Raw genomic sequence first — 15,933 nt, 5'->3', positions numbered from 1 at the left:
CCAGGTATGCACTTTTCCAGGCAAGGAAAACTTGTACTGGTGGCCAAGGAGATCTGGGTTCAGCCCAGACACTCTGAGAGACACAAGAGGGCTCAGGACCCCACTTAAATCTTGACCTCAAACCATAGGAGAATGTTTCTTTGTGGGAAGACTGCTGGGATTAAACTTTGCTCCTGTTAGACTCGAAACTTGGCCTGTGGTGGCTTGAAACTCAAATAATTTCTACCGCTCCCCCACGTCTGCAATTTGCAATCAGAGAGAATGGCAGAGATGCCCTTGCTGCTTCAAAAGCATAGGCAGCTTTGCACACAGCCAAGCACGAGCTGCCAGAGAGAGCCGGCAGCCTGTGGGCTCGAGGCACGATCCTGGGCACCAGCACGAATCCTGGCAGCAGCAGGGCTGTGGGCCTCTCTCAGTACCGGTGGTTTCCAGGATCAAATCCTCCCGAGACATCCTCTTTAGCAAAAGCAGCCAAGCTGGGACGGACCAACAGCAAATCTCCCATCATTTTTTAAGAGGACTTAAAATCACCGGAAATCAAAGCGTTGCTCTCTGCAAATGCTCAAGCTGTCCCATCACCCAAAGAGCCAGAAAAGAGGCTGCTATTTCCTCTAGTGCTCCTTGCAAGCCGAGCGCGTAGCACAGGCTTTCAGGGTGCAAAAGGCTCCGGAGCAGCAGGTTTAGGCCGGGCCAGCGGCTCAATCCTGCCCTCTCGTGGCTCCCACCCGAAAGGCCGTGTCGCATCCAGCAGTCCTCCCTCCTCAGAGCAGGGCGCGACGAGCACCGTGCCTGGCCCAGCCTTGACACACGGGTTGGAAAGGGTCTGTGCCCCCCCCCCCCCTTTTTGCTTTTCCACTCCGCAAAGGGATGCAACCCACTCCCATTCTTTTAAAAGCCCCTCCAGATCTTTGCCAGACGAGTGCTCCCCATTTTCGGTTTGCGTCGCAGGAAGCACCCTGCTGCTCTGCACGCTAGCTCACCCCCCCCGCAGCAGCCTTTCCTGGGTGTCCCAGGCTGCAAACATGCCCCTCACCGTGTCTCCCTGCTGACGGGCCATGGGGCCCTTCAGCCCTTCTTCCCAGCTGAGGTGTACACGCTCTGCCAGCCCCACCAACGTGGCTATCTATACAAGGGGCTCTCTCAAAGCGCAGGGCATACGCAGACATCCCTGGGGGACACCACCTCTGCCATTCCCACCACCACCATCAGTCTCCCAGGACCAGGCCACCACTGCTTGTGACCCCAGCAATGGTTTTAATCAATTCAACAGACCCTGAGGCAGCATCCTATAAAGACTGGGCTCACACCGTGCGATGCTCAGGAGCATTTCACCCTCTTCTCCATGCTGGCTTCACTCCAGAAAGTTTTAAACCCAGAGATGACCCCCTATTCTCTTCTCTGAAATGCACCAGTAAAGAAAAACAAGCGGTCGAATTTGTACCCCCTCTCCTGCTTTGCTGGCCTGGCTCTGCTCCCCCTCCTTGAACACCAGAGTTGCTCAGGATGTAAATGTATGTAAATCTTTGGCAGTATCCACAATAGCCCCATATCTCCTGCTCTCTTTCTCTCTCCAAGCAGCTGGAGTAATTACAGTGTAGCAGTGCCAACATGAGGCATTTCTGCTGATGAATGCACTCAATCTAAGCACAGTTTTATGTATCATTAATTCCTTTAGCATTCAAAAAAATAACTTTTTTGATGGCAGATAATACTGTAATCACTCACAATTGCCAATACAATTATCTTCATTCAGCTGTGTAAAACAACTACAGGAGTAATTTCAGCCACTTAAATTTTCTTTCTCACTCTTGTATTTTCTTATTTTTTAATGTTCACATGAAATGCAAAGCTGCTTGGACTCAGGTTGCTGTGACACAGTCACTACTAGAAAGGAGTCCCCACTCTCCCACCTGTGCAGAGAGGAGGAGGTTTTCAGAGCCAGCCCCCTGCCCCGCGTGTTTGCAAGTTGCAGTATTTGCTTAAGAAGCTTTAAGCAATCTTAGGGATCTCCCAAAGGGTCCCAGCATCCTGGGCACCTCACTGCTAATCACTTTCCTGACTTCCTATCAACACTTTCCTGACTTCCCTTCAAGCCGCCATGCAATAGCTGCTCCATGTTACATATGGAGCAGTCAGCTAAGGGTAAAAAAACACTTATAAAATCCAGTGCCCTCAAAGGCTCTTCTAGCCAACAAGCCCCATAATTTAATAGGCCAAATGAGGGGGAATGTCTCTTCTCAAAGATATTTTGCGAGGTCTGGGTGTTGCTAAAGAACCCCTGGCACTTTTCACAGGCACAGGAACTCAGCAGTGACAAGGAGGATCAGCACAGCAGCTGAGTTGTATTCCAAGTTTTATTTCCATATAGGGGGAAGTGGAGATTTGCACATCACAGAGCAGTGAGCTTAACCTGAGTGATCGGTTGGCTTTGGTCCTCGCTTGACATGTCACCTTCAGCTGCTTGTGTTTGCACATCAAGCTCTGGCTCACCAGGCTGTGGGTCCCCCTCTTCATCGCTCTGGGGTGCCTGTGCTTGCACATCACGCTCTGGCTCACCAGGCTGTGGGTCCCTCTCTTCATCCCTCTGGGGTGCCTGTGTTCGCACATCAAGCTCTGGCACATGGGGCTGTGGGTCCCTTTCTTCATCCCTGTGGGGTGCCTGTGCTTGCACATCACACTCTGGCTCACCAGGCTGTGGGTCCCTCTCTTCATCGCTCTGGGGTGCCTGTGCTTGCACATCACGCTCTGGCTCACCAGGCTGTGGGTCCCTCTCTCCATCTCTCCGGGGTGCCTGTGTTGGCACATCAGGCTTTGGCTCACAAGGCTGCAGGTCCCTTTTCATGTCAGGTGGGTGAATCAAGATTGGCCCTTCACTCTCCTCATCTGACCAGGATACCATTGTTGCCACATCAGGCTGGGATGACAACATTTGCACATCACTCTGCATCTCTGGCCAGGACACTGGTGTTGATGTTTCAGGCTGGGATGACAATATTTGCCTATCACTCTTCATGTCTGGTTGGAGAGCAACTGTTTGCACATCATCCCACAGCTCCCCTGCAAGGGTGATTTGCAAGGCTGTTCTTTGCAATGTTGGGCACTCCTCTGCCTTGCTGGTCATGCTGGACACATCTGGCAATGTGCTACTTGACTTTTGGGATTGCTGAGCCACAGAGGCTGCTCCCAGTAGGGCCTGACTTAGTCCATGTCTCTGGGCTTTGTTAGCCCCAGATGCATCAGTTCTCTGTTTCTTCTCACAGGTCAATCTTTCAACCTCTTTCATGAACCGAAGGCACAGCTCCTCCTGCCATGGTAAAGCCACACACTGGACGGCCACAGGCAGCCCCACGGCTCCTTCCACAGCCTAAAACCGATGGAGAGCAAAGAAGCATGACAGAGGATGCCCAAAGGCTGAAGATCAAATACAGTTCCAGGCTCCAGTAGAGGAAGGTCTCCAGGACCTTAATGAAAATACCACAGAGCAGGAGCTACACACAGGAGCACGGTCCTGACCCAGGGTTCCCAGGGAAAGAGAAAGTCAGGGCCACATCTTCTAGAAGGGGGTAGAAGTGGCTTCTTCTCTGGCAGTCAATCTGGACCCCAAGTGGTCCCAAATCCAGCAAGTTATAGTGTCACCAGCAGCAAACACTTGCGAGGAGATACTAGTGAAGGCTCTGGCTGAAAGTGTTTGGACCATGCTACCAAACCAGCTCAATGGGATCAGGCTATAACATGCCAAAGACAGACTAGCCAAGCCTTTAGCACTAACACCTCAGCAAAGGAAGGCAAATAGAAGAGCAAAGACCTGACAAAGCAAGTTCTGGAGCAATAAGATTACCCCGGGCTACCCAAGCCCTGAAAAGGACCCGTCTTTCTCACCTTCCTCAGCTTCTTGTCCCAGGGCTCATCCAAGTACCTGCTGTAAAGCTGCAGCTGTTCTTCATCTGCCTCTGTGACCATGGTGACGGGCACAACTCCCGCAGGGAAGTTGAGGATGTTGTACAACATGGTGGAGGATAGACCGTCTGGGGAAGATGGGGGGAAGGAGTGAGAGATCCTGGGGCACGTGTAAGGCCTGTGGTGTGCCAAAAACACTCTGAGATGGACTCATATCCTGCTGCTTCAAACATAAGCATCCAAACGATGCAAGCAGAAGCAGAACATCCTAGAGCGAGGAGCAGTTCCTGATAGGGGGCTTGTGCTGGCTTGTATTAACCATCGGCAGGAGAGGGCAGCTGAATCAGCTAATTTATCACTTCAATCCTCCACCTTGAAACCTTCCCAGTAGCTTTCACTTTGCCTTAATGTCACCCCTTGAGGTGTCCTCTAACCCTATAGGCAGGATGAGAGGGGAGGGCTTGAGGTACGTGGAAACAAAGCTAGGGCTTCCAGAAGGATTTTCTTGGATTTCTCTACCTCCAGAAGGGTTTGGTGGGTTTCCAGTTGAACCTGTCCTTACATCACCTGCTCTTTGAGGCTTACCAACGTTTGTCTCCGAGTAGCCCAAGGTGAAGGCCGGTCCCAGCACAGGGCACAGTACAACATCCAGGTCAAGGTTCTTCCATCGGGTAATGAATTCCCAGCGATAAACCTGGCCAGAGAGAGTCAAGATGTTGTTATGGACTCCAGGATGCACCAGCCTCCTCCTCTCTCTGGGGCTCGTGGTGCTTTGCCAGATCCACAGGTGATGAGAGGGGTGCAGAGAAGTGCAGACCAGCCCCACCACATCACTCAGTCCAGGGAGGGCTCAGGAGCCTGTCCCCTGTCTATACAATCCTATGGCTCTATGCAGCACATAAGCAATCAGTATGGACATTTATTTTATGTCTGGGTTGCCCTCAGTCAAGTGTTCTTGAGTCAAATTCACTTTCACCTCAGCAGGAACTAGAATAAAGATATTCCCTATACAAGTGATTTCTCATGCTCAGCCCCTGACAGCACTGTATGTTGCACCCATTTGTAACCTGTTACTTACAGCTGTCTGGGAACAATACTAGAGACACGCAGACCAGGGGTAGTGACTGAAGCCTTAGGGTGTTTGCTCTCAGCAAACAGGTGAACAACATGAGTTGACTGCAAGCACTAGGAAAAAGGGACATAAGTTTGAGTCCAGTCACCAATAATTTCCACTTCTCTGAAAGAGTTTTGGCTGTTTCCCACTGAGGACAAAATCTTTGATGCTGACAGAGACACACACTACTTCACAAAGCTGGCTTCTAGGAAATCGTTTCCTTCCCACGGCTGTAACAGCAAAACTGTCCCCTATGGAGCAGCAAAATTCAATTTTGCATTTTTTGCAAGAAGCATGAAGCCACCTGGGATTCAGAGCACACAGTTTCCTGCATGGATGGAGACCTTACAGAAATCAGGGACCAGGATTTTATCTGTGGACGGCACATAGCAGCCTGAGGACCTATGTCAAACAGCCATCACACCAGTGGCGAGACAACCTCGCTCAGGAACAGGGATGGTTTTCATCATGTTCAAGGAGTCCCGTTACCATCATGGCAGTGTGGAGGTCTGCGAGTTCCTTCGATGACCTGCAATGAGCCAAACACAAAACTGTGTTGGTCACTGAGCGGGCACATGGCTAGGCAGGGGCCAGTCCGCACCATGCCTCCCTGGGGAAGGAGTCAGAGCATGTGCAATGCAGTGATGCCACTTGCTCCGCACACGAGCAGGTATGCTGAGAAGTGCTGCAGCAAAACTCTCTTTAACCTGATCCTCACACTGCAGAACGGGCCCAGCTGAAAACTCGTCGCTACACGTTTATTGTGGCTCTGTAGCCACATAGTGATTACAAGAGCAGTTTCTGGGGCTGTGTTTCCTGCCAGCAGGGAAAGGAAACCCCAGTCTTACAATTGCTCTTATGTCTGTAAGTCTGCTACTTGTGCAGTTGCCATCTGGCTAATCCACCCATCAGAGCAGTTGTTCCCAAGCAGAGGGACTGACCAGGACTCGTGCTCAGCTGTTCTGCTCTGCAGTATGCTGCAAAGCCCCCTTCTGCAGCAGTGCGTCCCCACCCCAGGGTCTGATCCCTGCAAAGGCTCTTACCGCACTCCACACGGCATGTCCAAATAGCTGGCGAAACAGGGGAACTGCAAAGGAATGAACAGCAGGACAAGGTGAGGATGGCCGTGGCTGCAACAGGGCTGTGGGTTTGGTCCCGCAGTAAGTGGGCTTGATCCCCAAGCTCTCCTTCCATGCCACATGCCGAGCCCTTCTCCTCATGTCCTTGGCTCCTGTGCACCTTCTCCAATTGCAGCCACCAGCATGCCAACACCAGACCCCCTGCACCATTCTGCAGCCTCCCTGGCTCCTTGGAGTGCTGCCCTCTTCCACTGCCTTTGCTACTGCTCTGTGCATCACAGCCAGGAACTTGAAATGGGTTTGTGCTTTGCAGATGGGGAGCTGAGGCACAGAGCGATGATCTGCCTTGACCAAAGGCCATAGTGAAGCCAGTGGCAGAACTGAGGATGCAGCAACCCCGGCCCACATGCACCAGCTCTAACTACCAAGTAAAATTCCTGTCCCGTTTTGAAGGCTGCCCCTAGCAATAACCAGAAAGACATTTGCTTTGGCCTTTCAGACAAATTTGAGCCCCACATTGACCATTCAACTCCTACCCCAGGCTTCTACTACTCCCAGAATAGCTTAATCACAGGCCTTTTTTCAGAGCTGATGATTCTGAGTCATCAGAAGAGCATCAATGTCTGGAAGTGAGCACGGAGAGGGAGGCACAATCCCATGGCTTGGGAGTCAGTGCGCTTTCAGAGGACCCCGGCTGTGCTGCGCAGTTCCTGTCTGACCCTGGGCCACTGGCTACAAAGTGGAGTCCACATTGTCAGGCTACCACAGGATTTGAGCTTGCCTTTGGGTCCACGCTGCTTCCACTTTGGTTATTGCTTCACCTCAGACCAACCTTTCACTTGGGTGTGGGGCCACGCTGGTCCAAGCCCACCACCACCCCTGCATCTTGCAGTGCCGACACAGCTGGGTCAAGCCAGGCAGCCCCAGCATCCAGATTCTCCTTTTGTTGATGCTGTTGTGCTCCTCAGGGTAACTCAGGAGCCCTGGGATGGACCCAGCACCATCTCTTTCTTTTGGGAGACATGCAGCACCTGAGCAGCCCCTCTGCACTCAGCCAGGATGTGTTAAATGCCAGACCACTCACCAGAGGCTTTATGAGACAAGCCAGGATCTTTCTTAGCGCAGTCGGGAGCCCATCACAGAGGATGGGGTGGCTGCAGCCCAGCTCCAGAGAGTCCAGTTTGCTTGGAGGGAAAGACAAGGAGGTGGGCAGGAGTCAGGCCCTTTGCTGACTGTGAACCAGGTCTCAGTCTCTGATTTATTGACACCAATGCACAAGCAGAAACCCTGCAACCAAGCAAAGCCGCCACCTGGGAAAGTCCCATCATGTCCTGGCCACCCTGAGTGTTGCAAAGCAGGAAACTGAGGCAGAGCTCTGTTCCCACTCAGAAAAGCCCTCTATGACGCCATGCTCTGGGACTTCAGTCTCACCAAACAGCTCATGGTTAAGCAGGGGAGGCAGTTAAATGGGGAAGAAACTAATTGTCTGTCCCCACTCAGGCTGCAGTAACAATCTAGCCATCCTACCTGTCTACACTGAGCCAGGGAGTGGGACATTTCATCTGGGTAAGGGCTGCTCTTAGACATCTGAATTTGGCCCAAAGGGGCAAGGCAAGGAGTAATGTTGTTGCTGTTGATGTTTTAGTGCATCAGATGTGCTGCAGCCTGCAATGCCGGGAGCCATCCCCCCTCCCCACAGGCACCCAGCACCCTTTCCTCCCTTGTCCCGGGTACAGAGGTAGGGATGGAGTGTGTCAGCCATACCACATGTATGCAGAATCAGAGCCGCTGTCAGCAAAGAGCCCCTTCACAAACAGGCTGTTCATTGCATAGTCAACGCTGGGAGGGACAAAGGGGATCATCTGGGAGAGGAAAAGGACAGAAATTTGGTAAGCAGAGCTCATAAGAGCTGATTTCCTATCTCTGGGGGGTGGGTTTTCTGGTGTCTAATAAACGGCTGAGTATACCCGTCACCCTTCTCTCTTGGGGGATCATTACGGGAGCTTCTCCCTTCTCCCCTTCTTGGTAGTCTATATCCATGAAACCTTTGAGACCTTCTTACCTTGGAGACCTCAGTGTCTCTGTCAAAGTGGGGTAAAATTGGCTGAGGAGTCCAATAAGAGAAGGAAAGCATAGACAGAAATGCACATACACATTCACGCACACCCAAGGGGCCCACCTAGCTAACCTACCGTGTGTCCAGCCTCCTCAAGCAGCAGCCGGGTCTCGTGGACAGCCCGAGTCACACAGGGTGGGAGCAAGAAGTAGCTGTCCAGGGAATAGAAGCCGATCCGAAGGGGAGCGGGGCTGCTAAACACCTGTGAGGACAAGGACAAGGAGCTGGAGACTGGCTGGGGAGAAGCCCAAGGTGAAAACTCCACCCAGAGCCTAACCTCTACATTATCTTCTCTTCCATCCTTCCTACTATCTTCTGCCCTCAATACTTGTGGTCTGTCTCAGTCTTTGAGGAGTTCAGTCCCAGGATAGCTGCAGGCATCTCTGCCCACGGTGCCAGGGACTTTGGCTCAGGTGGGAACCTAACGAGCATTACTTCCCTGTGTTGACCCGCCACTCTTTAATGAACTACCTCCATGTTGAAGGGGATGGGCGGCACGGTGGGGTCCAAGCAGAACATGTCTTCACACAAAAGTGCCCTCATGCACAAGGCCAGACTGTCCACGTCTCTTGCTATCGGCCCCACCACACCTGCAGCTGCCACAGAGAAAAATATATACAGTTTCTAGGCCAAATATCTGTTCCTCAGCTAAGCTGGTAAAGGTCATAAGATGTATTAAGGGTGGATGTGCTGCTAACACACAAGATCATCCTTTTTTCTTTCTCTCCTTCCCACCTCCCATGACCATCAAAGATGATCTTTTATTATGCAGCTACCAAACAGAGATAGGAAATATTAGGTGCATGAGATCTAGCCTCCAGGTTCACTTTACATGGCCTCTGGTAACATCATTTTTTGCATATGTGTGTCCACATATTGCTGATTAAGCTGATATGCATTTTTTTGGCCGGGGCTGAGAAGGGCTTTCCGCTCCCACTGTGACAAAACTGACATTGCCTATGGACCAACATGCTCTGTGCCCTTGGCAGTTCTGATCTCTATTATCTCTTCTGCAATAAGCAGGCAGGGAAAGGTGCTTCCTTCTCCCTTGTCCTGGACATGAATAAAGAACAGAGGCAATGCTGGTGGGAAGAGCTGGCCCATCACAGCCTAAATGCTGCTCTTCATTGTTTAAATGGAGACTGCAAAAACACATGGGAAGGCAGGAAAAATCAGCTTTCAGAGTGTATTCCAAAGGTGACTGAGGCTAGGGAGAGGCATAAAAAGGGTGCTGCAGGGGTGTTGTTCTCAGTGCTATGAGTGCTAATTCCTGCCCCGAAGACCTTAATTATTAACCCTTAAACACCCACAAGGATTTGACTCCCATTGACTGAAATGAAGAGCAGGAAGCCAGAGAGCTTGGTGGCTCTAGATGGCAATTTCCTCTGACCAAGATGAGCCGTGAAGCCATCAGGACATCCTTGTTCTCTGAGGAAGCTTTTTATCAGCACCAGTAACAAGCGTCTTCCTTGCTTTTGAGGTCTCCATACCCAGAATCTGACTCACCTGTTTGGAGGGGATGCACTGGACCACTAACTCCCCAGTAACTATGGAAGAGAAAGAAACACATTTTTAAATACAAATGACAGTATCTGGGACTCATGGACAAAGGGTGAGACAGAGATTGAAAGCCTGCCCCTGGGGAAGTTGTTCAAGATTTGTGATCAAGAAGAAAGTCTTGTGGGCAGGGCTGCCACTAGGAACCCTACTTGCTGCAGGTCCCTCAAACACTGGCAACACCCATAGCTGCTCCTGTTCTCGCTTCCCCGGTCACTGGGTTGTTTTGTGGCTCGTCACCTAAAGGTTGTAAAGTTTCTCTGTGGCTGACAAGACACATGGGTTGGACATTTGGTGGTCTCTTCCAGACTAAATGTCAGCTTTTCTGGGTTGGTTGAGCGACGTGATTTCTCCCAGCCCTTTGCCTGGCTTTGGAGGGCAAGGCTGGACAGCATCCATCCCATCTGCAGCTCTTGAGACCAAGCTCATTCAGGGCATCTCTTCCTGAATTGAGAAGAGCATGCTGAGCACATCTTACTCACCCTGCAAGGGGCTGGCCAGGAATTCAGTTGTGCTAGTCTGCAAATGTCAGCCAGGAATCACAGACTTTGACAGGGTAGGCAGGGCAGACCCCAGCACCTACCTGAGCCTGTCGCTTGTGGGTTTGAGCCCACACAGCCCGCAGAAGCTGGACAGCAGGCAGATGCTGCCGCCAACATCCAACCCAATGCCCAGGATGGAGCCTCCCCCTGCAATCAGAGCTCCCTCTCCTCCAGAGCAGCCTCCAGGGCTCTTCTTGTGGTTGAGAGGGTTCAGTGTCTGGCCGTAAACAGCATTGCTGCAGTCATAGCTGGGAGAGATCAAAAGGGACAAGTCAGTCACTGGGAACCTGCTTATCATCCCTGCTGTGGAGGATGGGGGAGCACTCACTCAGTGGGTAAGTTCACTTGGGTGAGAACAACTTGGGTAGCTTAGAAGTGGATAACATGGACAACTTGGCCAATACAAGCCTGCTGCTGCTGAGTCTTGGTCCCTCTTCCAACAGCAGTGCAAGCACAGGGGAAAACAAAACCCAGGAGGGACCACAGAGCTCATGAGTGGAGGACAGAGGGAGGGAGGATGCTGGCCCTTTGCTATTGCCCTCAGCTCAGCTGCATCCATATGACGGAGCGTCGGTGGCTACAGGGTGGCCAAACAGAGAAGTGTAAGGGGCAGAAATGGGTGCACCTTGAACCACGGTTATGCCAATAGGTAGGCCCTGAGGTGGCTTCAAATTTAAGGACGGGGACAGAGTCTAAGCTGCCTGGCCTGTGAAACCTTATAGAGAAATTAGTGTTTGGTGTATTGCAGAGCAACTACTGAATTGCACTCTTCCCCATTGCCCCTCTCCAGCTTCCTGAAGCAAAGGTCTCAGCAGTGCCTCAGGGAGTCAGGGGACAATTTCTACCGACCCCCAAGACCACGTCCTAGGGCAAGCTCTGCAGGGCTAAGCCTGGGACAAGACATGGCCACCATTAGGGGAGGAGGTCCCGCCAATTACCTGATCATGCATTGTGCCGTGTTGGTTTTCACGAAGGGGATGGCTCCTTGGCTCCTCAGCACTTTCATCAGCACGCTCTCCTCTTGCTCTGGGAGGCTGAGCTTCTGTCCCGAACCACAGACACAGCCATAGCCCTTGAACCCAGAGGGCAGACACAAAACTCGTTACAGATACAAAGTGGGGATACAGCACAGCTGCTAATGAGCAAGCCTGCAGATCCAACTTGAGGGTTGGGCCCATGGAGACATGGAAACCATGTCTCCAGCCCGAGGCTCTTTCCAAAAAAAAGTTTGACACTCCAGGGAAGTTTTAGCAGCAATGTGTAGCTGCAGTCAGATGCAAATCAGCCTTTTTTCCCTTATTCCCAATCCCAGGCTCAAGTGACTCTAAACACTATGACACTCTTCCCTGTCCCACGCTTCTGCATGTCAGTCCTCCCTCCTGCTGTAAAGTCATGGCTCTGAGCCCTTCACCTTTCTGCTCCTACCCAGTCCCATCGGAACATGCTTGACACCAGGTTTTGGAGTGGGACCATTTGGAGGAAGAGGGTTTGAAAGGCAGTTGCCATGGAGTCTCGTGAAAGACATGATTACTGGAGATAGGCACCATGGTGAGGTAGCCACTGAAATCAGTGCAAATGGCATCAATCCAGGGAGCAAAATTTGCCTCCTGAAGAGGTAACCAGGGCTGGGAACTGAGGGATCAGTACTGTAGTTCAGTGCCTTGCCTACAGCTGGAGCTGGAGGGAATTGCCTTAGGGAGGCAGCAGTTTCGGGTTTATGGCATCTGTTTCCAACCAGCAGGATGCAGCGGTGAGCAGAGACAGGAAAAAGCCCATTATAAATCAGTTTTCCTTGTGACATGGCATGTGCACTTCTGCCCAGCCCTGACGGCTCACCAGCTCTTAGCTCCACACACTGAGCTTCCCAAATAAGGGAACAAGGGGAAACACCTTGCAAGCCACATGATCCTTAACGCTGATGGGAACTCCGTAGAGCAACCCTTTCTTCCGGTTTCTCATTTCCCAGATGTGATGCAGGCAGCTAGGAATAAACGCTGTCACGCAGTTCACCTCCTGGTTGACTTCTAAGGCCTTAGCATGGAAACACAGAACAGAAGAGAAAGGCCAGTCACCTCTCTAGTCCATGCAGTTCACTGTCCTGAGCTTATTCTTTTAGGTTATGTGTTAGCAAGAAGAGAAAACCCACCACTAGCTTCTGGGAGATTCTCTGCTGTCTCCTATTTGACCTAAAAAGTGCTCCATCCCAGGGTTTCCCTTTTAAGGTCCCTTTGAAGGATCTTCAGGAGCTGAGCACTTCATTTGATGGACTGTATCTGGTCCATACACCCTCAGCTGACAACCTTCCTAATTGATACCTGAGGTTCATTCAGCCTTGGAAGAAAGCAGGGTTTTTTCTCATGAAAGAGATTTTAAATACATCACTATCTATCTTGAGCTTGGTGCTTGTGATGGTTAATGCCCCTATGGGGACCTGGACTAGATGTCCTTCTTGGCCCTTTCCAGTCTGGTGCTCCTGCTGCAATGGAAGGCATGCAAGGCGCCCTGAAGGCATGCAGTAAGGCAGGATATGTCCCTGTACCAGAGTACCAGTCCTCTGCACAGGCAGAACAAGGGAACCACGGCCATTTCTGCTGAACAGGTGACAAAGAAAAACTCAGGGAGATGGACTTCTTTGTTCTACAGTCAGAAAAGGAGTCTCTATAGACCAGGGATTTATCTGCTGCCTGTCCTGCCTAGTAGGGCTGGTCCCTCACCTTCTCTATGTAGGAGTAGAGGACACTCTCCGGAGACAGGGAACCTTCCCTCAGTTTTTCCACCAGCTCTGTTAGTGGCAGTGACAGGATGTGGCTGCTCTGGACATCTGGGTTCTGCAAAGGTGTCAGGAACAATTTAACTTCACCCAGATGAACTCCTGTTTATAACAACCCCAAAAGAAAAACAGTTTCATATTGGGAGTCAGCCCTATTAAAGGCTAGGCTGCTGCTAAACCAGCTGTGCTAGGCACTGCCAGCATGTGGCAATGCCAGTAGTGTTTGGAAAATCATACTGATTGAAGGTTGAGCTGTGAGTGATGGGAAAGAGCCTGCATGGAAGCAGGAAGGATTTGCAACTAATTTAGGACCTGATCCAGCCAACATTAGGCTGAGTGATACCTTCCCTCCAGCATGCATGGAGTTAGTGAGCTCTGGACCCCCCTCCATTCCCCAGTGTGTGAGAAGCAGGTGCCCTGATGAGGAGCATGAGACACGGGCTGAGCAAAGGAGCTTGTGCAAGTCTAGGTCCTCTTCCAGGCCAGTTCCCCTCAGCTCTGCTGGTGGAGGATATACGTGAGTGCTCCCTAATACACTTCAGAGCAGAGTCCACCAAGCTGGCAAAAACAACTCCTTCGACCTGCTTATGGTAACTCAGATACTCCATCCTGAAGCAGATTAGGGAGCAACCAGCCATACCTCTGGCTGAGCTCTGGAGGCACAGTGAGGAGGAGTAGCATCTTTTGCAGTCAAAGGTGACTACAAATTGAACATATGTCCACAACCTCATTTGAAACATGCCATTTTCTTGCTGGGGCAAAAGGAATTAAATGTGACATTACCTCTTTCTTGAACTGCTGGACAGCCTTCTCCATCTGCTCCAGGGCCTCTGCGTGGTGCTTCGCTCGGACAACCTTCCTCTTCATCAGCTTTTTCACAGCCCAGGTGAGAGCCATGAGGGCTGCGGTGGAGCTGCACACCAGGACAGGGACGGAGCAGGGGTTATCCCCAAACCCCGAGAGGAGCTGCTTCACCTTCTCACAGATCATGGCGGCAAAGCCCTCTCACGAGTCAGCAACCTACACGGAGAGGAGAAACGAAGGAAAAGAGGCCGCTAGTTGCTTTCAGTGAAGCTTGGACTTGCTTCCCAGTAACAACAGGCTGGATGACCCGTGGGGAGCGAGGCTGGACTCACTTCACTTCTCCAAAGGGGGGCCCGGACGCTTTCTCCTGGCCAGGCCGTGGGGCTTGGCTCCACGGCGCATCGGTGCCTCCAGGCCTCACACTGGCCCCCGCGGTGTCCCCCCGCCAGAGCACATCGCGGCTGTCCCCCAGCACGGGGCCACAGGCCGGCGGTGCCACCAGTGCCCAACCGCCCGCTTCCAACCGCCGCCTGGAACCCGGCGGTGGTGGCCAGGGCACCGTGGCACTCGGGGCTCCCCGCGCTCCCGCAGAGGTCTGGGGCTCCCCACCATCCCACACGGCACATCCCCTCCCCAGATCTATCCCCCATACGCTTTGCCTAGGAGAGGGGAGACGGGGGGTCTCGCGCAGCCGTGCCTGGGGGGACCCGCGCACCAGGCTCGAAGCTCCTACTCTATTTTCTTCCTTCTGACAAGCTGAAAAGCTGGAAATCTTTCCCATAGGAGAGGTTTTAAGCTGGGCTGGTGGTGGGGAGAGGGTGCAGGAGTGATTTTCATGGGACTGTGGTGCCCATCGAAGCTCCCGCTGCTGTCTAACCCTCCAAACCACACAGCCAAACAGAGTGGGGGAAAAAAGGGAAAAGGAAAAAAATAAAACAGTGGCTGGGAAATGAAAGCTGTTCCTGCACATTACCTCTTGACCCAAATTAACAGGGAGATGTCTCAAAGACAGAGCAAGAAGCTGCAAGCCATCAGTTCAGAGAGGGCTGCTCGCCCAAACAGCCCACGCCTGGCTGAAGACGGCCTCTCACATCATGGGTGTCAGCTTTTCCGTTGTCAAATGTCCACATGGTTTCAACACCCTCTGGCGCGGGGAGTCCCAGGACACTGTGCATGCGCGGCGTGGCATTTCCCTCCCTCTCAGCCAGGGTGTCTCGCCAGCTGCTGGGATGCAGCCAGGGGAGCCCTGATGGCCTGAGGGCTGAAGCAAAGCCAGTGGCCTGACAGTAATGCCAGGAAAATCAGGTCTGGGGGCACATCGCCCACCATCCCATTCTCTAGCTCAGCACCACATCTGCCAGGGATGGCTTAGGCACAGCCGATCCTGCTGGGAGGCAGGGGGACAGAGAAAACCTCCCAAATCCTTCCCACCAGGTTTTCCATGATCCCATAGAGAGCATCTAAACAGGACAGCTTGAAATACTCAGGCGTGAACTTTTGCAAGCAATGAGGGTTTTTTTTAGGACAGACCCATGGAAAGAGAAATCATTTTGGTGTTTCTCTCCAAACTGCAAGCCCAGACAAGCACTTCCCTAGGGGAGCAGGGATGCCAGCTTTCCGGGCTGGACACTGAGGATTTTAGCAAAGCACAGGCACTACCCGTGCTTTGCCTCTCCCATGCTCCGCCTGCAACAACGTGAACACTGCAGGGCACAGGCCAAGGGCATTAATTGTTTTTTTCTCCCCCACAGCTGCGTGGGTTCAGGAAACACACAGGAGCCAGGTACTTTCGGGAACCTTCTCTGCTCTTTCGATATGGCCAAGGCCATCCCCGGAGAGCACTGGCTGTGAACGGCAGGGAGGGGCGTAGACAGACGCACACACTGCTAGGGTCAGAGCCTCCGTTAGGAAACTGCAACACAAACCTTATCAGAGCGGAACCACCCAGCAGCGTAGAAGGAGGGGTGGGATTTCATACAGGAGCCTTCCTGCTCCGAAACCATCTCCTCTCTGCGTGCGCTGGCTGCGCCTGCAAAGCTGCAAACCAGCTAACT

General features: G+C 52.2%; 1 protein-coding gene across 1 annotated transcript; it reads right to left on the bottom strand.

The window, feature by feature from the left end:
- Positions 1-2,346: 2,346 nt before the first annotated feature.
- Positions 2,347-15,924, bottom strand: LOC112985252 (vitamin D3 hydroxylase-associated protein-like). Its single transcript, XM_064516167.1, has 16 exons — positions 15,805-15,924; positions 13,859-14,095; positions 13,020-13,133; positions 12,196-12,336; positions 11,244-11,377; positions 10,347-10,553; positions 9,713-9,753; positions 8,678-8,802; positions 8,283-8,408; positions 7,855-7,952; positions 7,175-7,274; positions 6,055-6,098; positions 5,501-5,540; positions 4,483-4,591; positions 3,880-4,025; positions 2,347-3,364 (listed from the first exon to the last, which is right to left on the bottom strand). The coding sequence occupies exons 2-16, from the start codon at positions 14,063-14,065 to the stop codon at positions 2,390-2,392; spliced, it is 2,607 nt and encodes an 868-aa protein (XP_064372237.1). The 5' UTR covers positions 14,066-14,095; positions 15,805-15,924; the 3' UTR covers positions 2,347-2,389.
- Between the last annotated feature and the right edge of the window lie 9 nt (positions 15,925-15,933).

This window comes from Dromaius novaehollandiae, chromosome 8, assembly GCF_036370855.1.
Source record: "Dromaius novaehollandiae isolate bDroNov1 chromosome 8, bDroNov1.hap1, whole genome shotgun sequence".
Lineage (NCBI taxonomy): Eukaryota > Metazoa > Chordata > Aves > Casuariiformes > Dromaiidae > Dromaius > Dromaius novaehollandiae.
Note: the sequence above shows the minus strand (reverse complement) of the source record. Positions and strands in the feature narration are given on the sequence as shown.

Bases quoted from the DNA above. Each gene is read 5' to 3' on its own strand.
- LOC112985252 (XM_064516167.1), bottom strand. From the start codon at position 14,065: ATGATCTGTGAGAAGGTGAAGCAGCTCCTCTCGGGGTTTGGGGATAAC. The intron at 11,378-12,195 runs GTGTTTCCCCTT...TCTGGGTTCAAG, and splicing joins AGGATCATGTGGCTTGCAAG to GGCTATGGCTGTGTCTGTGG. The intron at 8,409-8,677 runs GTAGTTCATTAA...TTGTCCTCACAG, and splicing joins CCATCCCCTTCAACATGGAG to GTGTTTAGCAGCCCCGCTCC.